Here is a 22,408-nt window from a genome sequence, read left to right as displayed (position 1 = left end):
ACCATTTTAACCATCTTTAATCTGTAGAAAGAATTTTGAGTGATGAAGATAAACCATTGTTTGGTCCTTTGCCTTGCAGACTGGTAAGTTCTCAGTTTATTCAGTTCCTGAAAGGGGGGCATGGAAATTAGGTGGTTCTGCTTCTTTTAATCTTACGGACCTGCAGTAGTTACTTACTACATTCACTTCTTTCGTAGTAAAAACCCACTTTCTGTAAGGATATTAAAGAAGTAACGTTTGTGGTTTAATCTTTTAAATAAACTTCAGGAGGCTAGGTGCGGTGGCTTGTGCCAGCACTTTGGGAGGCCAAGGTGGGAGGATCACCTGAGGTCAGGAGTTTGAGACCAGCCTGACCAATGTGGAGAAACCTTGTCTCTTCTAAAAATACAAAATTAGCCAGGAGTGGTGGTGCATGCCTGTAGTCCCAGCTACTCAGGAGACTGAGGCAGGAAAATTGCTTGAACCTGGGAGGCGGAGGTTGCAGTGAGCTGAGATTGCGCCATTACACTCTAGCCTGGGCAATAAAAGTGAAGCTCCATCTCAAAAAAAAAGAATATTGCAGCCTGGGCAATATAGTGAGACCTGATCTCTACACAAATTTTAAAATTGGTGAGGAGTGGTGGCATAGCATGTTCCTGTGGTCCCAACTACTTAGGAGGCTGAGTTGGGAAGATCGCTGGAGCTGGGGAGGTTGAGGCTGCAGTGAGCCATGATCGTGCCCCTGTACTCTAGCCTATGCAACAGAACAAGATCCTAAAAAAAAAAAAAAAAAAAAGAAGAAGAATGTATATTCTAGCTCCACTTTCTTGCTAACCGTTCGTATTTCAACTCCTGCAATTGGGCTCCACTTCTAACACTTTCTCACTTCCATGAAATATCTCTTTCCAAGTTCACCAAATGATCTCCTAATTATCATTTTGTGTGGGCATTTTTTAGCCCTTTTCTTTGAAACCTCTACTTAATTGCTCGTTCTGAAACTTTTATTTCTCTCCATTCCTTCTTCGTTCTGAAACTCATTTTTTCTCTTAATTTCTGTGACACTCCTGGCTTGCTTTCTACATCTGTGGCCGCGGCCTCTCAGCCTCCTCTCCCTCCTCCATCCTGCAGTTGTCATTTTTTTTTTTTTTTTTTTTTTTTTGAGACGGAGTCTCGCTCTGCCACCCAGGCTGGAGTGCAGTGGCCGGATCTCAGCTCACTGCAAGCTCCTACTCCTGGGTTCACGCCATTCTCCTGCCTCAGCCTCCCGAGTAGCTGGGACTACAGGCGCCCGCCATGTCGCCCGGCTAGTTTTTTGTATTTTTAGTAGAGACGGGGTTTCGCCATGTTAGCCAGGATGGTCTCAATCTCCTGACCTCGTGATCCGCCCGTCTCGGCCTCCCAAAGTGCTGGGATTACAGGCTTGAGCCACCGCGCCCGGCCGCAGTTGTCATTTTTAAACCTCCCGAGTTCTGCCATCTAATACTCTTCCCTGATCAGCTCCATCTATGCCTCTGATTTCAGTTATATCCAAATGATCCCCACCTGTGTATCTCCAACCCAGATCTTTATAGTAGGCCTAGGTCTTCTCTGCCTGCTTTATTTTTTCACCTGGATCTCCTACAGGTACCTAAAATTCAACGATCCAAATTAATTTTTCTTCCTATAGTCCCTGTTTTAGTTAATTTCACCACTATTCATCCAGGAGAAACCAGAAAATTGAAGTGTTTTTTTTTTGTTGTTTTTGTTTTTGTTTTTTTTGATACGGAGTCTTGCCCTGTCACTCAGACTGGAGTGCAATGGCACGATCGTGGCTCACTGCAACCTCTGCCTCCTAGATTCAAACAACTCTCCTGTCTCAGCCTCCCGAGTAGCTGGGATTACAGGTGCACACCACCACACCCAACTAATTTTTGTATTTTTAGTAGAGATGGAGTTTTACCTTGTTGGCCAGGCTGGTCTCAAACTCCTGATCTCAGGTGATCTGCCCATCTCAGCCTCCCAAAATGCTGGGATTGCAGGCATGACCCACTCTTCCCGGCCTAGATACATTATTTAGCCTGGGCATTCCCATTCACTTGGCCAGCAGAGTCTGACAAATTCTCACCATGCCTTCTGCTACTTGTTTGGTTCAGCCCCACATCATTTCTTGCCTAGATTATTGTAGCAGTTTTTACCCAGAATCTCACCCTTCTCTAATACATTATCAGAGGGGCTCCTCAAAAGCAATCCTGATCATATTCTTCATACGTTTACAAACTTAACCTGTTTCTCCGTTATCACCTCCTGCCAGTTCCCAGCCCCGTGGTCCAGACTTGTAGAATCACTGCTGGTTCCTCAGTGCTAGTTCCCACACCTTTGCACATTCCATTTCCTCTGCCTAGAGTACCCTAAGCAGACTGCTACTCTTTCAGATGCTGTTCAGGCTTTCCCTTCCTTTAGAAAGCCCTGTGAGCCATGTACTGTGAGTTAGAGATCTCTCATCTGTGACGCCTGTCTCCTTCCGACTTTCTTCCTTTCCCACCCCCAGGGCTTTGAGCTCTTTGAGAGCAGAAGAGAGAGAATGGGTTTTATTTGAAGATCTTCAGAACCAGGACCTAATGTATATAGTAGGACCTCAATATTTATTGAACCAAACATTACAGAAAATTTGGAAAATGAAAAAACAAGCAGGAAGAATAAAGTCATCTACTTATCACATTCCATCTTTTTCCATTAGCATATTTATTCTTGATTTCAGTTGGTACTCACATGTAGCTTTGTTTCTGCGGTATTCTTTAAATCAAGAGTTTTCTTATTACTGCTTATTTAGTCCTCATAACAGTTTCTAATAGCTGCAGGCACCCTCATTTGTGCCACCATCTTCTTGGACAGTTTCCCCAATATTTGGAGTATCTCTTTAGGATACTCTACATTTTAAGAAAGAGTATCCACATTTTAGAGTATCTCTTTAGGATAAACATAAGAAATACACGTTTTAGAGTATCTCTTTAGAATAAACATAGAGAAATACTGCATCCGCATCTTGGCTTGTTTGTTTGTTTTTTGAGATAGAATCTTGCTCTGTTTTCCAGGCTGGAGTGCAGTGGTGTGATCTCAGCTCACTGCAACCTCTCCCTCCAGGGTTCAAGCGATTCTCCTACCTCAGCCTCTTGAATAACTGAGACTACAGGCACCCGCCACCATGCCTGACTAATTTATTTTTAGTAGAGACAGGGTTTCTCCATGTTGGGTTTCTCCATGTTTGAGACAGGGTTTCTCCATGTTTGAGACAGGCTGGTCTCAAACTCCTGACCTCAGGTGATCTGCCCATCTCGGCCTCCCAAAGTATTGGGATTACAGGCGTGAGCCACTGCTCTCAGCTTGCATCTGCATCTTGGGAGTGTCCCTTGCTTTCAGTCTGATGCATATATTCTATATTCTTTTCTTTTCCAGAGAAAACCAGCAACATGGTGGCAAAGGGATAGATTTCGTTTATTCAGCATTACACTTAGACATTTCCCATTCCATTTATCCTGTGTTAGAGGCATGTCATGGAGATGTCGTAGATTTAGTTCCATACCATCTAGAGCAGTTTCATTGTGCATCCAGCTGTGCTCTGAACTAGCATTCCTGAAAGAAATGCTTTGCATGTTGGTTTTTTTGTTAATTGTACTGGTTTTGTTTGTTTTAGGATGACTGTCTTAGGTCATTGACGAGATTTGCCGCAGCACACTGGACAGTGGCATCACTTTCAGTGGTGCAAGGACATTTTTGTAAACTTTTTGCATGTGAGTATTAATACATTTATAACATGTGTGGTAATTTCTCCTCTGAAATTTTGTTTTTAGTGGTACAGCTTCTCTCAATAATGAATTAAATATTTAGTAGTACTGGTTGTCTTATATATATAAATTCTCACGTATCTCACAAGAAGATAAATTTAAAGCAGATTATAAGCATTTTAACATATGTTGGCATATGAAATATCCTAATGTATTTTTCTTTAAATCTCTAGCATTGGTGCCTAATGACAGCCATGAAGAACTTCCATGCATATTAGATATTGACATGTTTCATTTATTGGTGGGTATTTTGTAGTTTGGACTTCTATGTCATACTATGTAACTTTACCTTAGATTTGGTGAGCAGTGTAGTGGCAGACAGGAAGGAGTTATATTATTTCCTTACCCCTTCTGAGTAGAATTCTTTTATGAGAAACCTCAAAAAGAAAATATTTAGGAACCTAGTTGAGAGACTTGACCTTGTTGTCGAGACATCCTCTGACTCTTACTTTGCTTTGTGGCTGAGGTCAGTATTTTAACCTGTCTGTGCTTTTTAATCTGTAAAGAGAGAAAAACACCAGCAACTGGTCAGGTGGTGGTGGCTCATGCCTGTAATCCCAACACTTTGCAAGGCTCACCCCAGATCACTTGAGGTCAGGAGTTTGAGAGCAACCTTGCCAACGTGGTGAAACCGTATCTCTACTGAAAGTACAAAAAATTAGCTGGGCACGGTGTCACACGCCTGTAATCCTAGCTACTCAGGAGGGTGAGACAGGAGAATCACTTGAACCCAGGAGGTGGACATTGCAGTGAGCCAAGATTGCACAACTGCACTCCATCCTGGATGACGGAGCAAGACCCCAGCAAAAAAAAAACCAGCAACAGAAGCGCTGCTGCTGGCCCATACAGTGCTTTTGTACATTTTCAGAATTCTGGCAGTGTGGTCACACTACTTAGCAGCAGAGGGCCCCTTATAATTCAGGGAAAGCTATGTCGTCTGATCTGGTACATCCTGGTGCTAAGACACACAGCTATCCAAATAGTGGGTAGTCAAATTTCAGCCCTACCTCAACTGGGTTCCCTTGCACAGGATACAGAGTGTACTACCACATCCAGCAGCCCCAAGTGCTGTCCCCTTATTCTCTGGACCTCAGATTCTGCGCCTTTAAGTTGGTTAGTACCTACTTTATATGACTATGTCAGAACTCAATCCATGTAAAGCACTTAGAGCAATATATTCCTAATAAATGCTGGCTATTACTGTTCTCATTGCTGTAACTAAAACCACCACCACTTAGAATGCCATGCAGACTGCAGTAGGCCAACAGAGCTAGCATTTGTGTACTTGCCAGCGTTTACATATATTCACACATCTCTACCACTTACATGTAACATATTGTCTCTAGTTTACCAATAGGGAAACTGAGGCCTGATCAGAGAAGTTAATTTGTGTAAAAAAGCTCATTAAGAGGAGGTAGGATTCATATCTAGATATTTATGGGTTCAAAACCCATGTTTTTTCAACTGCCTACTCCCTGGAAAGAGTTCAGATATTGTTTTTGTTAACAATAAGCTATGTATAGGGGACCCACTGGATTAATGAAATCATGGTGCCCATCAAGAGTCCTGTAACTCTTAAGGCATTTCATGTAGCCAGTCCTATTGGATTTTCTAACATGCATACCCTTTCTTTAAGAACAAAGATTTCTTAAAGGGAGGAGCTGAACTCAGGAGGGATCACAGTAAGAAAATGGAAATGTGACCGGGTGCGGTGGCTCACGCCTATAATCCCAGCACTTCGGGAGGCCAAGGCAGGCGGATCACCTGAGGTCGGGAGTTCGAGACCAGCCTGGCCAACGTGGCAAAACCTCGTCTCTACTAAAATACAAAAAGTCAGGCGTGATGTTGCACACCTGTAATCCCAGCTGATTGAGGCAGGAGAATCACTTGAACCCAGGAGGTGGAAGTTGCAGTGAACCAAGGTTGCGCCACTGCACTCCAGTCTGGGCAACAGAGTGAGACTCTGTCTCAAAAAAAAAAAAAAAAAAAAATCAACATAAAAGTAAAAGTAAGAAGATGGAAATGTGCTTAGCTGTGAAAGGAAAGGCGATCTGTCTGATGTCCTGTGTTTGGTGCCTAGGTGGGCTTGGTGCTTGCGTTCCCTGCGTTGCAGTGTCAGGATTTTTCAGGGATCAGCCTTGGCACTGGAGACCTTCACATTTTCCATCTGGTTACTATGGCACACATCATACAGATCTTACTTACCTCATGTACAGGTAACTCTTGCCTTTTTGTCAGCTTCTTGAAGGAAATACTTGAGTTTTCTGAGTTTAAAAAAAAGCATTAGAGGAAAAGGTATTTGGATGAGAATAATACATGAATTAGGCTATTTTTTTCTGTGTATCCTCAGAAAAAGTTTTGAAACATTTCTTTCTCTTAAAATTTCCTAGTAATGTGAATCTTTCTAGTTTTAATTTCATACATTGAGTAATATTTGTGTAGGATAGTAATTAAATCTTTTAGAATCTTATGTTTTAGAATGCCAATTTTGTTTTAACTTACATGTTTGCTAATGCCCACATGAATTCATCATTAAATTATGTTTTGCATTGAAAATTCTTGTTTTTCATACACTTTTAAGACTATATTTATTTGATGTTACTTAAAATGTGCCAGCTGACTGTTTGGTTTGATGGAGATCAATACTGTGCTCCCACTTGAGGGATTAAAATTTTGCATGTTTTCTGGGAACATTTCATGTTATATGTGAGTTTATGAATATATTTGCATGTTTAATGTCTTCAGTCCTTTTGGTAACACTTAATTGAAAAATACAGAGTACTAGTATTTCCTTATCTTTCAGAAGAGAATGGCATGGATCAAGAAAATCCCACTTGTGAAGAAGAATCAGCAGTTCTTGCTTTGTATAAAACACTTCACCAGTATACGGGAAGGTGAGCTAATTGTCTTTGCATGATAATGCATTTTCCTAAATATTACTAGATGATGATAGCATGAGAAAGGAATTCGTTTGTTAATTAGGGGAAATTGTTGTCTGTTGACACGTTTTTAAAAGAAGATGTGGGGTGATCTGCAGGCCTTTTCTGAGCTATTCATATACTAACGTAATTGGAAATCTGGGAGAAAGGTGATAATATGAAGAGCTTCCCACATTTATTTGGCTGTGGAACGCTACATTTGCTCAGAGGATCTGGCACAGGCTAGAGGATAGATCAAATGTACTTTGGAAAGTTGATATTCTAAAACTTACGTTGTCTCATTCAGAATGGGAATTTAAAACTGCAAGTTAAATTGGCATAATTTATTTTTAAGGTAATATTCAGTAGTGGCAGGAATAAAATGAAATTATTAGAATTTCATGTATGGTTAAGAGTCACAATTTGCTACAAATAGCAATTCAGTAGTTTGCTTGGCCTTCAACAGTATATATGTCAAGAATCTGTAAAGTCAAGAACCTATAAAAATGTCTGCTTTTGAATAAATTATCCCATTTCTGATAACCTACATTAACAAAATAATTCAACATACAGAAAAAAACATATAGGCATATAAAGATGGAAACTCCAGCCAGGCACGGTGGCTCACCCATGTAACCCCAGCAATCTGGGAGAATGAGGCTGACAGATTACTTAAGCCCAGGTGTTCGAGACCAGCCTGGCCAACATGGTAAAACCCTGTCTCTACCAAAAAAAGTACAAAAATTAGCCAGGCATGGTGGCATGTGCCTGTGGTCCCATCTTCTCAGAAGGTTGAGGTAGTCAGATCAGCCAGGGAGGTGAAGGCTGCAGTGAACCATCACACCACTGCACTCCAGACTGGACAACAGAGTGAGACCCTGTCTCAAAAAGAAAAAGATGTATATGTGATATTATTTATATTAGCAAAGAATTGAAAGCAATCTAAGTGTTCGCAGGGAGAATAGTTGGATATAGTGATGGATGTATTCCAAAATATTATAAATCTATTTAAAATATGGCTCCTAGGGTCTGGGTGCAGTGGCATGTGCTGTAGTCCCAGCTGCTCGGGAGGCTGAGGTGGGAGGATTGCTGGAGCCCAGTAGTTTGAGTCCAGCCTGGACTTTTCATTTTCTACATTTTCTCTTTATGTCACTATATTACTTTTATAAATTTTAATAACAGCATTGGAGACTGTGTCACCACTTACATCTAGCGTCCTATAATAACACACACCCACTTGCCTGTTAACTCACTCCATTTAAGCATACATGCCATCAGTTCCAAATGACAGTCAAGTTTGTTTTCACACTGTGCTATAAGTACAGTGACCTTTTCTTAGTGGATTTCCCAATAATCTTTTTTTTCTTTTTTAGTGCCTTGAAAGAAATACCATCCGGCTGGCATCTGTGGAGGAGTGTCAGAGCTGGAATCATGCCTTTCCTGAAGTGTTCTGCTTTATTTTTTCATTACTTAAATGGAGTTCCTTCCCCACCCGACATTCAAGGTAATTTATACTTTCTTTCAAAACGTAGAGTTTGTAATCCTTTACTCCAGCAAATATAAAGATCACTTGCAAAAATGAAAATTGACTAAAAGTTCAAAGCATAGCTAATTGACTATGGTAATGTACACATTTATAGCATAAAATGTATGTTTATGCATATGTCTCCATTTATTTGGATCTCAGTGACTGTTAAACTCCTGTGTAAATGTTTTTACACCTGCAAAGCACTTCTGTAAAGATCGTAGTTTTGCTTTCAGATGTTAAAATGTTCAGTTATGTATTATTTATAAACAAGGTTCCTCAGATTTGAAAACGTGAAAACTGACAATTTCATGTGATTTTTAACTTGAAACATACATGGCGTTAAAATTTAGAATACCCATAATTGCACATAAATCTGAGTTTAATGTGGGAATTCATTTGCTCTTTCATAGTTGTTTTCCATGTTCTGTTTTGATTCATTCCATAAAAGTAGTATGAAGGTAGACTTGACTGTATCTCTGTATCATCACAGTGCCCGACACTGGCCATAGAATACCTGCATGCAGTGCTGCTCTCTGAAAGTTTGTCAACTGGCATTTCTATTCAGCTAGTTGCTTAGGAACCATATGAAAGAATTTAGTCTTCCAGATTATTTGCAGTGATGATTAGAGTTGGTATTTAAAGCCATGTCTCATGGTAAAACCAGCTTGTATTTCTTTATTGGTTGGTCCTTTTCCAGAGCACCCATACATTATTTTTATCATTTAATGTTCACAATAACCCTGTGCAGTAGATTGTGCAGGCACACCATTTTGCAAATGATAAAGCTGAGACACCAGGACATTGGGACCAGTTTGATGTAGGAGTTGCCTGACTGCTCTCGATGCATTGTGTCATTTTCCATGGATTCCTGCCACGTACCATTCTGTTAACTTCCTACAAGTTACGTACCTGGCAAATTGGAACTCTCATCCTTTTTTTAAGCCCTGCTATTGCTTAACTCTCACGCGGAATATGCCCTTGGTTGTTATATGCACTCTTTTCTTGTTTTTCATTTGCAGTTCCTGGAACAAGCCATTTTGAACATTTATGTAACTATCTTTCCCTACCAAACAACCTCATTTGCCTTTTTCAAGAAAATAGTGAGATAATGAATTCACTGATTGAAAGGTAATGATTATATACTTTTCTTCGTTGTATTAAATAGTTCTATGGAACCAAATTTTAGTTATCACATATGTAGCAAAATTCTTAAATAATGACCCTGGTAGAATTCAACACAAATAATTCAAACTGTAATGAGTAGGCCTTTTTTTTTTTTTTTTTTTTTTTTTAATTTTTTTGAGACAGTCTTGCTTTTTCGCCCAGGCTGGAGTGCAGTGGCGTGATCTTGGCTCCACTTTCCAGGTTCAGGGAATTCTCCTGCCTCAGCCTCCCAAGTAGCTGGGATTACAGGGATACACCACCACGCCCGGCTAGTTCTTTTAACCACCATGTTAGTCAGGCTAGTCTCGAACTCCTGACCTCAAATGATTCACCCACCTCAGCCTTGCAAAATGCTGGGATTACAGGCATGAGCCATCACACCCAGCCTATGAGTAGGCCTTTTTAGGTAAGGATCTGGCTTTTCGGTAAACTTTTTGCCAAGCTAGTGAATAGCATAAACAAATTTGCATGTAAGGGGAATAGTGGTAGAAATGTTGATTTCCTTACATGAACTTACTTGTTAAGGACTCTCTTCCATAGGTTTTTTTGTTTTTGTATTTAAGAGATGGGGTTTTGCCATTTTTTCCAGACTGCTCTTGAACTCCTGGGCTGAGACATTCCTCCCACCTCAGCCTCCTGCGTAGCTGGGACTACAGGCACATGCCATCATATTCAGCTTTTCATAGATTTTTAAAGCCAAAAGAACCCTTAAGGCTATCTAGTCCAATACTCTGAACTTTATATTTGAGAAAACTGAAGTCTAGAGAAATTGGCCTGACAATCATGTCAAGTTAGCGACTGAATTAAATATATTGCTGTTCTGTCCACAAAATGGGGGAAAATATTTGCAAACCACATATCTGATGAGGGATTAACATCCAGAATAGGCTGGGCACAGTGGCTCACCCCTGTAATCCCAGCACTTTGGGAGGCGGAAGTGTGGGAGGATCACTTGAGCCCAGGAGTTCAAGACCAGCCTGGGGAACATGGCAAAACCCCTCTCTACAAAAACTTTAAAAATTAATCAGGCATGGTGACATGCACCTGTCAGGTGGCTGAAGTGGGAGGATCATTTGAGCCCTGGAGGTCGCACAGCAGTGAGCTGCATGCCACTCCACTACAGCCTGGATGACAGATCAAGACCCTGTATCGAAAGAAAAATTCCAGACTATATATATCCAGAATTCCTACAACTTAACAACAACAAAACCCAATTAAAAAATAGGCAAAGGACTTGAATAGGCATTTCTCCAAAGAAGACAACCAAAAAAGCAAAAGAAAAGATGCTCAACATCAGTAGTCACTGGGGAAATCACACTGAGATACCACTTCACACCCATTAGGTAGGCCATTATATTTTTTAAAGAAGAAAATTACAAATGTTTACAAGGATGTGGAAAAACTGGTATACTGGTATCCTCATGCATGGGATATAGAAAATGCTAGAGCCACTACAGAAAACAGCATGACAGGTCCTCAAAAAGATAAACATGAAGTTACCTTATGATCCAGCAATTCCACTTCTAGGTACAGATTACAAAATAACGGAAGGCAGGAACTCAGATCAATATTATACACCCACATTTATAGCAGCATTATTCACGATAGCCAGAAGATGGAAACAACCCAGACGTCCAACAGATGAATGGATGCACAAAATGTGTGTACACACACACAGTGGACTATTATTCAGTCTTAAAAGTAGGCCAGGTGTGGTGGCACACACCTATAGTCCCAGCTACTCGGAAGGCTGAGGCAGGAGAATCCCTGGAACCTGGGAGGTGGAGGTTCCAGTGAGACAAGATTACGCCACTGCACTCCAGCCTGAGTGACAGAGCAAGACTCTGTGTCTCATAAAGAAAAGTAAAGGAAATTTTCACACATGCTACAACATGGATGAACCTTGAGGACGTGTGCTAAGTGAAATAAACCAGTCACAAAAGGATAAATACTGTATGATTCCACTTTACTGAGGTACCTAGAGTAGTCAAATTCATAGAAACAGAAAGTAGAATAGTGGTTGCCAGGGGGTGGGAGAAGAAATTTTGCATTTAATGATTACAGAGTTTCAGTTGGGAAAGATGAAAACGTTCTGGAGAGGGATGGTGGTGCTGGTTGCACAACAATATGAATGTACTTAATGCTACAGAGCATTAGACTTTGAAGTGGTTAACGTGGTCATTTTTATGTTATATATATTTTACCACACTAAAAAAGAAAAAACAATTTTATTTTTTAAAGTCTCACTCTGTCATCCAGGCTTGAGTGCACTGGCACAGTCACAGCTTATCCTCCTGGGCTCAAGCAATCCTCCTGCCTCAGCTTCCCAAGTAGCTGGGACTATAGGCACATGCCACCACACCCAGCTAATTTTTGTATTTTCAGTAGAGAAGGGCCTTTGCCATATTGCCTAGGCTGGTCTCGAACTCCTGGGCTCAAGTACTCTTCCCACCTCAGCCTCCCAAAGTGCAGGGATTACAGGCATGAGCACCTTGAGATAGAGTCTCACTTGTCTCACCTTGAGATGGAGTCTCACCTTGAGATGGAGTCTCACTCTGTCGCCTGGGCTGGAGTGCAGTGGTGCAATCTTGGCTCACTGCAAGCTCCGCCTCCCAGGTTCACGCCATTCTCCTGCCTCAGCCTCCCGAGTAGCTGGGACTACAGGTGCCCGCCACCACGCCTAGCTAATTTTTTGTATTTTTAGTAGAGACGGGGTTTCACTGTGTTAGCCAGGATGGTCTCGATCTCCTGACCTCGTGATCCACCTGCCTCGGCCTCCCAAAGTGCTGGGATTACAGGCGTGAGCCACCGCGCCTGGCAAAAAAAAAAAAGTTTTATTTTTAATATGAGTGTTCTAGCTCTAGATAATGTTAGCTTGGCATTAATATAGATGAATATAGACTAGTTTTTCTAGAGTATCCAAATTAGTAAGATAATGATGTTTATAGCCACAAATTTTAATATATTTAAGCATTCTTGCTTTTAGAAAATATTCTCCTGATTTTAAAAGTTGTAGGCAAAATAGTATTTCTCCAGGTCTCTTTTGATGAAGTAACTATGTTAGGTCAAGAATATTATTTTCCTCTTATTGGCTATGGAGGGGAAAAAATTCTGGTTCTAACCCTTTAGAAGTAAAAGTGTTTTGTGGTTTTTCCCCCTCTGTTTACATTAAAGTTGGTGCCATAACAGTGAAGTTAAAAGATATCTAGAAGGTGAAAGAGATGCTATAAGGTAAGTTAAAGATGCTCAAAAACTTGTTGGGTGGGAGAAAGGGTGGAATCAGGATATAAGTGCTGTATTCCTTCAGAAACTGACTTCTCAAGCTTCAGTGATTCCAAAAGGTTGAGATATGTTGCCTTCATATTTTCTTCTTCATCTAATGAGAAGAGTCTATCAAAGTCAGAATTATGAACATAAATATACTACATTCTTGGCAGAGAAAGCAAATAAAGTTATTATATTTTAGCAAATAACAAAGTTATGTATATTATATATATTATATATTTGCTTTAAAAAATATAATGCATCTCCTAGGTTTTTCTTAGCTCTATTTTCTTCTGTCTTTCATTATGGGAAAACTCTTCAGAAGTGTGAAGAGCAAAATAATGAGGCTCCACATACTTGTCATTCACCTTCAATAACTATCAGTCAAATCATGGCCAGTCATTTCTTATCATCATTTTTTCTTCATTTCTTTTTACATTAATTCTATTCTGATTCTGTAGTAAAGTGTGTTCTACCAGATCCTAACAAGATGTGTCTCAACTGTTACTGTACAGGTTGCGCATCTCTAATCCAGAAATCTGAACTTCGGAATGTCCCCATGAGCATTCCTTTAAGTATCATGTTGGCACTCACAAAGTTTCAAATTATGGAGCATTTCAGATTTCAGGTTTTAACATTAGAGATAGTCAACTTGGATTAACAGTTGAGATGCATTTGTTTTGATCTGGTAGAGCATGCTTTACTACAGAATCCAAACAGAAGTAATACAAATATTCCAAACTCGAAAAAAATTCAAAACCCAAAGCACTTCTGGTCCCAAGCATCTCAGATAAGGGATACTCAACCTATATCTCTTAGTTCTGATAAATACACCATTCATAAAAGTCAGAAGACTAGAGATTATCTGTCCTGTTTGTTTGCTTTTACACATCCAGAAATAACACCCCAATTTTATTAGGTTGGACCACATGAAATGTCCGTTTATAAGTCAAAAATGGTTGAATATCACAATTTCATGTGATTCCACCCTGATGTCAGAAAACTCTTAATAAATGGAACAGTAATCCTCAACCAGAAGTATACATCAGAATAACCTTGGGAACTTCTGAAAAAATACTCAGGCCACTACCTGCTGAATCTAATTTCTCTAAAGTTAAAGCCCTAGCATGTCTGTCCCCTCAAAATTCCCCCAACTGATTTTGATACGATTAAGAACTACTGTCTAAAATAATCCCCCTTTCCGTTTAACTCCATTTCTTGTCTTGGCAATAGGTAAAGTAGTGAAAGGCCACACCGTGTTACCTGGGCTAGGCAAGTATGTGCACATGGAAGTGCCTTGTAGTATAATATGACCTAAATTAATGGAGCGTTTTTTTTAATTTTTCCCTTTTTTTCAGATATCCAAGAGAATCTAACAAATTAATAAACCTTCCAGAGGATTACAGCAGCCTCATTAATCAAGCATCCAATTTCTCGTAAGTTTTGCTGTTAGCATTGAACATTCCCTGCCACTGGAAACACCTCTCTACAAAGAATTTAAAGGATTTTGTTGTTGTTCTTTGTTTTGTTTGGGTAGAGAAATCATATTTTAGTACTTTATGAGAGGAGGGAGAGAAAAAAGGGAAAAAAGAAGAAACTTGACCAGGCGCAGTGGCTCACACCTGTAATCCGAGCTCTTTGGGAGGCCGAGGTGGGTGGATCACCTGAGGTCAGGAGATGCAGCCTGGCCAACTTGGTGAAACCCTGTCTCTACTAAAAATACAGAATTATCTGGGCATGGTGGCAGGCACCTGTAATCGCAGCTACTCGGGAGGCTGAGGCAGGAGAATCACTTGAACCCGGGAGGCGGAGGTTGTAGTGAGCCGAGATCGAGCAATTGCACTCCAGCCTGGGTGACAAAAGCAAAACTCTGTCTCAAAAAAAAAAATAACATCTGTAGTACTCTATACTACGTAACTTATAAGCATCATTTCACTATGTTTCAGAATAAGACATGGAATGGGAGTAGGAGGCGCAAGTTTGATTCATGAATGTTTAATAATTGCACTTAAAGTAATAACAGCCCTTAGTAATTTTTTTTTTGTTGTTTTTTTTTTTTTTTGAGACCAAGCCTCACTCTGTCGCCCAGGATGGAGTGCAGTGGTACCACCTTGGCTCACTGCAACCTCCGCCTCCCAGATTCTAGTGATTCTTGTACCTCAGCCTCCTGAGTAACTGGGATTACAGGCACGTACCACAACGCCCAGCTAATTTTTTTTGTATCTTTAGTATCACCTCGGCCTCCCAAAGTGCTGGAATTACGGACGTGAGCCACTATGCCCAGCAGTAATTTTTAATATAGTATCAAATATTTAACATACAAGCAGCATAAAGAATAATAGGGGAGGCTGAGGTGGGAGTATCACTTGAGCCCGGGAGTTGGAGTCTGCAGTTAGTCATGATCGTGCCACTGCACTCTAGCCTGGGTGACAGTGAGACTTTGTCTCAAAAAGAGAAGAAGAATATAATAATGTAAGAGCTTAAACATTATGTTTAATTAAAGCTCTTACATTACAATAATGTAAGAGCTTAGACAGTTGAAGCTCCCCAGCTGTCTCTTCTCTGTTGCCTCTTCCTCCTCCCTCTGAAGATACCTACTATTCTACATGGAATATTAAGCATTCCATTCCTACACATTAACCATAATAGGTTTCTGTTCCTAAGCAGCATATATTGTTGTTTTGCATGTTTTATTTTTTACTTTTTTTTTTTTTTTTTTAAAGACAGAGTGTCACTCTGTCGCCCAGGCTGGATAGAGTACAGTGGTATGATCTTGGCTCACAGCAACCTTCGCCTCCCAGGTTCAAGTGATTCTCCTATCTCAGCCTCCCAAGTAGCTGGGACTACAGGTGCGCACCACCATGCCTGGCTAATTTTTGTATTTTTAGTAGAGATGGAGTTTCACCATCTTGGTCAGGCTGGTCTCAAATTCGTGACCTCAGTTGATCCACCCACCTTTGCCTCCCAAAGTGCTGGGGTTACAGGCGTGAACCACTGCACCCAGCCGATTTTGCATTCTTTCAGCATTGTTTCTAAGATTTATCTGCATTGACATGTATAACTTTATTGATTTTTCACTGCTCTACAGTATTTTATTATATGGCAGTGGCACCATTTATCTTTTTCTTCTATTGATGATTTTATTTATTTTTTTCTCCAGTTATTGATTCTGTTGAGTGTTTCCAGTACATGGTCTTTGTATATATGTGCAAGGTGTTTCCTATTCCTGATTCTAGGAATAAATTTGCATAGACTGGAGGATATACGCTTCTTTGGCTTTACTTGATACTGCAGAATTCTTTTCTGGGCTGGTTTTTTCTTCACTAGCTCTTTAGCCACTCTTTAGATCAATGACTTGTGGGTTTTTTATCCCTTGGAGGTGCCCCAAATCAGGTGGTGATAAGAGCAGAGCCCCAACTCTGTGCCTTGTGTGTGGATCTCTGCTGTGCTCCCAGAGTTACTGCTGCCAGACTGAGCTGGAAGGGGAGGATGTAGGAGCCTGCACAGCTCACACCTACTCCTGTGGCTCTGGAGTGGGCATCTTCCTGAGGTAAGGACCTGTAGGGGCTTTTTGGCTTTGGATCTGCCTCAGTATCTGACTGTTAGGGTGTCACAGGAAACTACTATAGTGCCAGGAATTTTGAGACCACTGTTCTGTGTTTGATTCATTCCAGAAACATGGAGCTCCTCGTCTCCTCACATCTCACATTTAGCCCATGCCAACTCTGTGTTGGTTCTTTCATTGTCACCATTCCCACTCCTCTTCCCCCAACCACAGGCGACAGTTCTGTTCTACTTTCTTCACATCTCCCGCTAACATGAAACCTCTGATTTTGTGTACAAATCCAGTCAGAATTACTCTTTCTGTTGTGTCCTCATGTCCTCATGGCTTTTGGATTTTACCTCCATTCATACATATTATCACAACTCTACATGCCAGCTTGTGATTAGTGACTACTATGTACTAGGCATTGAGAATGCAGTAGTCCACAGTGCAAAGATCTCTGCCCTCATGGATGGAGCTCGTTTTCTAATGAGAGAGAGGACAAGCAAGACTGACAAGAATTTAGATAGTGATACATGCTAAGGAGAAAAAATAAAGCAGGGAGGGGAATATGAAATGGCAGCTGTGGAGCTAAATTTGAGATTTAATTTTAGTAGATCAGGGAAGGCTTCCTGAGAACATGACTTCTGAGTAAAGCCCTAAAGAAGCAGGAGAACATTCTACTCAGAACATTCTGCACAGTTCTGGGGTAGAAATATGCCTGCCTGCTCAAGGCAAGGAGGCTCATGTCACTGGAGTGCTGTGCACAGGTGAGAGAATCCAAGGCCTGCTGTGTGCTGGTGACATCTCTGGGCGAGGTGGAAGCCATTCCAGGGTTTGAAGCAGAGGTGTGACATGAGTGTGGGCTCCTCTGGAGCTTCGGTTGTATCCGTAGTTTAGTTATCCCCCCAGGACCTTGACCATTTCTTATACATATTAGGTCCTCAATAAATGTCTGTTTAATTGCACTGAACTGTTAATGCCAGAAAAAGGCAAATCTCTCAAAGGGATCAGGGGCCACAAATTTGTCTCAATTCAACCTATTTCCTAGTTTGTGCACATTTTTTAATGGATAACTTCCTCATAATAGTGGTTTAAATAGCAGTACTATAAGACTTCATTCTATTTGAAACTGAATACAAACATTGGTTACTGATGTGTAAATGTATAACGTTTGAATGATCTCTCTACAGAGTACGGGAATGTCAGGTGCTATTTTTAGCCGGGAAAACCAAAGGCTGTTTTTATTCTCCTCCTTACCTTGATGACTATGGGGAGACCGACCAGGGACTCAGGTAAGAACCCATCCTAGTCAGCTGACTCAGGGCCCGCAGCACCCTTCAGGATGTGTTGACGTCCTGAGGGTGGAAGGCTGAGGTGGTTCTGGAAGAGGTGGCTGTGTTATCAGTGGAGTCTTCCAGCGAGGGTGCCCTGGCAGCCTGGTGTGGTGTTCTTTTCCCAGCCTTCAGAATGCCATGAGGAACATCAGGATAGGTAAGGGAAGAGAATAGGACAGAGTGCAGCTTTATTCCATTTATCACTCCAAAGATCTGTTTGAATTGCCATATGGCATCCCAGCTCAGAGCACTCCAGGGATGGCCCACTCTGACTGGTGTGGCCTTGTATAGAGGAGGCCCAGTGTTTGAGAAAATCTTAATTGCTAACAAATGTGCTTATTACACTAAAATCTGAGGGACAAAGATTTAAAACATATAGAACAATATAACAATATTTGAGGCTAAGTTACTTCTACTCTGGTAGATTTAGTGTATTGTAAGCTAACAATTCCCTTCCCCCAAGCACTACTAAAGAACTTCTTTTAGACCATCTCTTTTGTCTAAAGGAGATAGAAGTTTTAACCTCCATAGATATGCCTGTCCAGCCTTGAGTAGCAGATGTTGAAGGCCTAGAAACCCAAGCAAGGTAAGTAGATGAGCTGCCCCAGGCGCTGGACTGCGAGGCTATGCCCATGTGCCACCCAGTGATGGTGTCTCCCACTGTTCTCAGCATGGGCTGTTAGAGGAGGAGAGTCTGGTTAGTGAGTGAGAGGATGGCTGTGCTCAGAAACAGGAGCAGAGATACCTGGCTCAGGGCACTGGTCCCAGGCAGGAACCCACCAAAGCTTGCACTTGCGTTTAAATTGGACCTGGAAGTTACTCTCAGTTGATTGCTTCACTGAGAGTGTGGCTGAAAGATTGCATCTGGGGAACATTTCTTTTCTTTTCTCTTTTCTTTTCTTATCTTCGCGCTCTTAGTAAAATCTATAAGGCACATTTTTACTCGTATAATTCTTTCACCCTTTCGTCTGCCCCCTCTCCTTTTTATATGTTACCAACAAAATGGACAATGAATTGGTAGTTTTAGCCTCTCAACCCAGACCCTCCTGATTCCCCGCAACCTCTATTCCCTCACCTCATTCTGGGTAAGTGTGGTTTGTGGATCTTTCCCTCCTCTTTCAGCACTTACTCCCTTTTACCTGCTCTTGGCAAACAGCTGGTATTTTTGTTAATAGCCACAGTCAGCTGCCAGACAAATGTTGCAGGGAGTCTAAAACCAATAACTTGTAACCTAGCCTAAGTCAGGAAGGGTTGGGTTATAATGGAATAAACAAGAACACATTCTGAGTGACATGTGTCTTCTCTTTCTAGACGGGGAAATCCTTTACATTTATGCAAAGAGCGATTCAAGAAGATTCAGAAGCTCTGGCACCAACACAGTGTCACAGAGGAAATTGGACATGCACAAGAAGCCAATCAGACACTGGTTGGCATTGACTGGCAACATTTATAATTATTGCACCACCAAAAAACAGAAACTTGGATTTTTTTAGCCCAGTTGGCTTTTTAAGAAAGAAGGAAGTTCTGCTGAATTTGGAAATAAATTCTTTATTTAAACTTTCCTTCCCAGTTTTATAGTTTCTGGTTCTGAGGACTGATAAAAATCATCTTCCATCAGCAGATTTTCTTGCACTGTTTGCTGTGCCCCTCAAATATAACGTCTTGGGTTTTAAGATCGAGCAAGGAGCTTCTTTTCCTAGATTGGATCCCAGCCCTTTTGTGGGGGTCTGACTGCATAGTCCCAGCCATTATGTGATATTTCACGTTATTGATGATAGTGAACTGTGGGTCTGAAGCTGATTCAACGGAGGCAGGAAACAAAGTCTCTGTGATCTGTTGGGTCATACTTCCTGGTTTCACTGAGTGGCCCAACACTGGGACTGGGTTGGTGTCCCCTCCGCTGACAGGACCTACTCCTAGGAGCAAAGTCTTTGATTTTGAAGGCAGTGTTCCCTTCTCTCTGTTGACTATGAGAGAGTTGGGGGACACGCATGCAGAAGAAGCCCGTGGGGAGAAGGTGACTTGCTAGTGTGCTGGCTGGTTTTTCAGGGCTGTTGGAGGTTTTTTTTTTTTCTTTTTTTTTTTTTATGGCAAGACTTTTGGCTTTGAGAAAACTCACTTAAAGGGCTTTCCAAAAACTTAGGATGATCTTAAAAATTAGGATATTCTTTTAGAATTAGGAAGAAAAATTAGGATATTCTAAAAGAGTATGGATTAAAAATTTAGGATATTCTTTGAGAATATCCTAATATCCAGATGAGAGGCCTTCATTCATAAGATCTGGTTGTTTGGGCTGTGGCTGACATAATTGGTGTTTATTTTGGCCTCTGTCACATCCAGTTTCTTTAACTTTTAAGGTAAGCTTCTTTTGGCTTTTTTTCAGATACTCACCAAGCTTAAGTTTAAAATAATAGGTATTCTAAAAGAGTATTCTAATTTTCTTATCTGTATTCTTTTAGAATATCCTAATGTTTCAGACAGTAATATTCTCTTGTTATTTCTAAGGCTAAATTGGCAGAGTATATCATCTAAAGTCAAACACTAAAGAAGGTGAGAACCCACTCCCACCCAGCCAGAATTTCCTGGAACAGACAAGCTGCTGCTTCCTTGCTGGCTCACTTAGTGCATTCCTGGGATGGTCTGGCACCCAGGCTTTTTATTCTTTTTGAAGATTGTTCTTACTGAGGTGCCTTCCTAGAACAAGAGCCACTTACAAAATAGCTTATAATTATTATGTACCACACAACTACTATTGTTTGATGTATGATTGCTGAGAGCTTGAATACATGCAGAGAGTGACTGAAGACTTAGTAGAGGAATAAATTCTGAGCCTGTCTGAGGTGTGGGGCTAAGGAACAAATGAATAATAAGAGGCTCTTGGATTTTTTTAACCAATGCAAGTGACCCTTTCAATCAGTTTTCTTTGAATTACAAGTTTTGTTCCACTCAGCTACCAGTCAACTAGGCACGTTCCACAGTATAGCAGGAAGAAGGTCAGAAATCCAGACCTGAGGCTAAAATAAGTGAGGATGTAGAAGCCACATTCCTCTCCAAGGTAGTGTGTGAAAGCACCGCGCCCTCTTGAGAGGAGGATGACCCATCACCATTCTTGCTTGGGACTGACTCACCCAGCTGAGAGGAGAACCAACAGGAAGAAAATTCACATTTGAATCCACCTCTCTCCCCCTTTTTCTGGCCTTCAAAAGATCTGGTTGGTTGGGCTATAGGTGGCATAATTCATGTTTATTTTGGCCTCTGTCACATCCAGTTTCTTTAGCTTTTAAGGTAAGCTTCTTTTAGCTTTTTTTCATATGTTCACCAAGCTAAAATTTAAAATAATAAGACCAGGTTTCTCTCTCTACAAGTGGATTATAAACATTTTCACCAAATCAAAACAATACTCAGCTTTCTGGCCCGACTTCCTAGGAGCCTGGAGTTAGCAAAGGGTGTCTCTGGATTCCATTCTCTGAGAATATCACCGAGCCTGGGAGAAGATGAATTTACATGAAATTGCAACATACACACCTTTTTATTTTCTGGTGTTGAGGTAGTTGTCTTTCCTACCTTACAAATCATGTTAGTTTTATGATTTGTTCTGCATGTTTTATGTTGTAGAAATGTTTATATAACATATGCTTTCCGTATCAGGGAAAATCATATCTGTTTAATACATTGGCTATAACTTTAATATCTGTGGACAACTTGTAAAATTTGGAATGTATCATATGTAAAAAGTTTAAAGATATCCAAATAAATGCTTTAGGTGTTGGCATTACTTTTCGTTAGCATATATCTTTCTGTTTCGTTTTACACACTTAACCTGCCACAGCAGTGTGCCCCGTGTCACCTTGCTACAAATATAGTGGGATATCTGCATTAGCTTTAAATTTAAGAGGCTTATATTATTAGTGTCAATTATGGCCATTAGCCAAACTATCTTGACCTTCCCAGATAAAGTATGATCATCAGTTCAGCTGATTAAGTTTCATATTCGTTAGCCATGACAGCGTGTGACCTTTCTGGACCTTTTCGGAACTCAAATCACTGGGAAACAGGGCACTCCAAGACCTGTGTCTGGGTTTAAACTCCTGTTCATCCTTACCTGGTGATCCCAAGGTCCGTGTCCTCACATACTCCCCACTTCCTGCTTTTGAGAGAGAGAGAGGAAGGCAGCTACACTGTCTTCCTAGGGGAGCCATTGTCCATGAGAATTCTGTGTTTTTGAAATCCTCTTGAGAGCATCAAACTAAAACAGCAGGTTTCCATTGCACTCGCCCTGCCTCCTGGTCATTAACGCTGCTCCCAGCCTACTGCCTTCACTACTCTTGTCTTTAGTTCCAGGAATTCATGAAGCCCCTTCTGACTCGTTCCTCCCTCTCTTCCTACTCTTGGTTTTGGTGGTGGTGGTTTGGTTTGTTTGTTTGTTTTTTTTTTTTTTTTGAGAGACAGGGTCCCCCAGGCTGGAGTGCAGTGGCACAGCCTTGGTTCATTGCAGCCTCAACCTTCTGGGCTTGAGCAATCCTCCCACCTCAGCCTCCCCAGTAGCTGGTACTACAGGCACATGCCACCACGCCTGGCTAATTTCTGTGTTTTTTGTTTGTTTGTTTTTTGCTTTTTGTTTTTGTTTTTGTTTTTGTTTTTGTTTTTGTTTTGTAGATATGGTCGCGCTATGTTGCCCAGGCTGGTCTTGAATTCTTGGGTTCAAATGATTCTCAAGCCTCAGCCTCCCAAAATGCTAGGATTATAGGTGTGAGCCACTGTGCCTAACCTGTTCCTACTCTTGTTTTTTAAGTCACATTTATTGAGGTATATTTTACAAACATTAACTTTTTAGTGTACAGTTTTATACATTT

The 22,408-nt window shown here is 41.0% G+C and overlaps 1 protein-coding gene across 6 annotated transcripts in view; it reads left to right on the top strand.

The window, feature by feature from the left end:
* Nucleotides 1–21,330, top strand: part of UBR2 (ubiquitin protein ligase E3 component n-recognin 2) — a 123,315-nt gene extending 101,985 nt beyond the window's left edge. For 3 of the 6 annotated variants that reach the window (XM_026455483.1, XM_026455488.1, XM_026455487.1), the window contains 12 exons: nt 28–83; nt 3,650–3,746; nt 3,974–4,041; nt 5,881–6,016; nt 6,604–6,694; nt 8,092–8,222; nt 9,266–9,374; nt 12,585–12,641; nt 14,033–14,110; nt 16,054–16,224; nt 17,412–17,513; nt 18,867–19,117. In XM_026455483.1, the coding sequence (XP_026311268.1) occupies nt 28–83; nt 3,650–3,746; nt 3,974–4,041; nt 5,881–6,016; nt 6,604–6,694; nt 8,092–8,222; nt 9,266–9,374; nt 12,585–12,641; nt 14,033–14,110; nt 16,054–16,224; nt 17,412–17,513; nt 18,867–19,008 (1,238 nt within the window). In that variant the 3' untranslated portion in view covers nt 19,009–19,117. Of the gene's footprint in view, nt 1–27; nt 84–3,649; nt 3,747–3,973; nt 4,042–4,830; nt 5,609–5,880; nt 6,017–6,603; nt 6,695–8,091; nt 8,223–9,265; nt 9,375–12,584; nt 12,642–14,032; nt 14,111–16,053; nt 16,225–17,411; nt 17,514–18,866 lie in introns of those variants that run through there. The other 3 variants (XM_026455484.1, XM_026455486.1, XM_026455485.1) reach the window with 3 other exon arrangements.
* The last annotated feature ends 1,078 nt before the right edge of the window (nt 21,331–22,408 follow it).

The sequence above is a fragment of the Piliocolobus tephrosceles genome, chromosome 5 (assembly GCF_002776525.5).
Source record: "Piliocolobus tephrosceles isolate RC106 chromosome 5, ASM277652v3, whole genome shotgun sequence".
Lineage (NCBI taxonomy): Eukaryota > Metazoa > Chordata > Mammalia > Primates > Cercopithecidae > Piliocolobus > Piliocolobus tephrosceles.
This window is presented reverse-complemented; position numbering and strand designations above follow the sequence as displayed.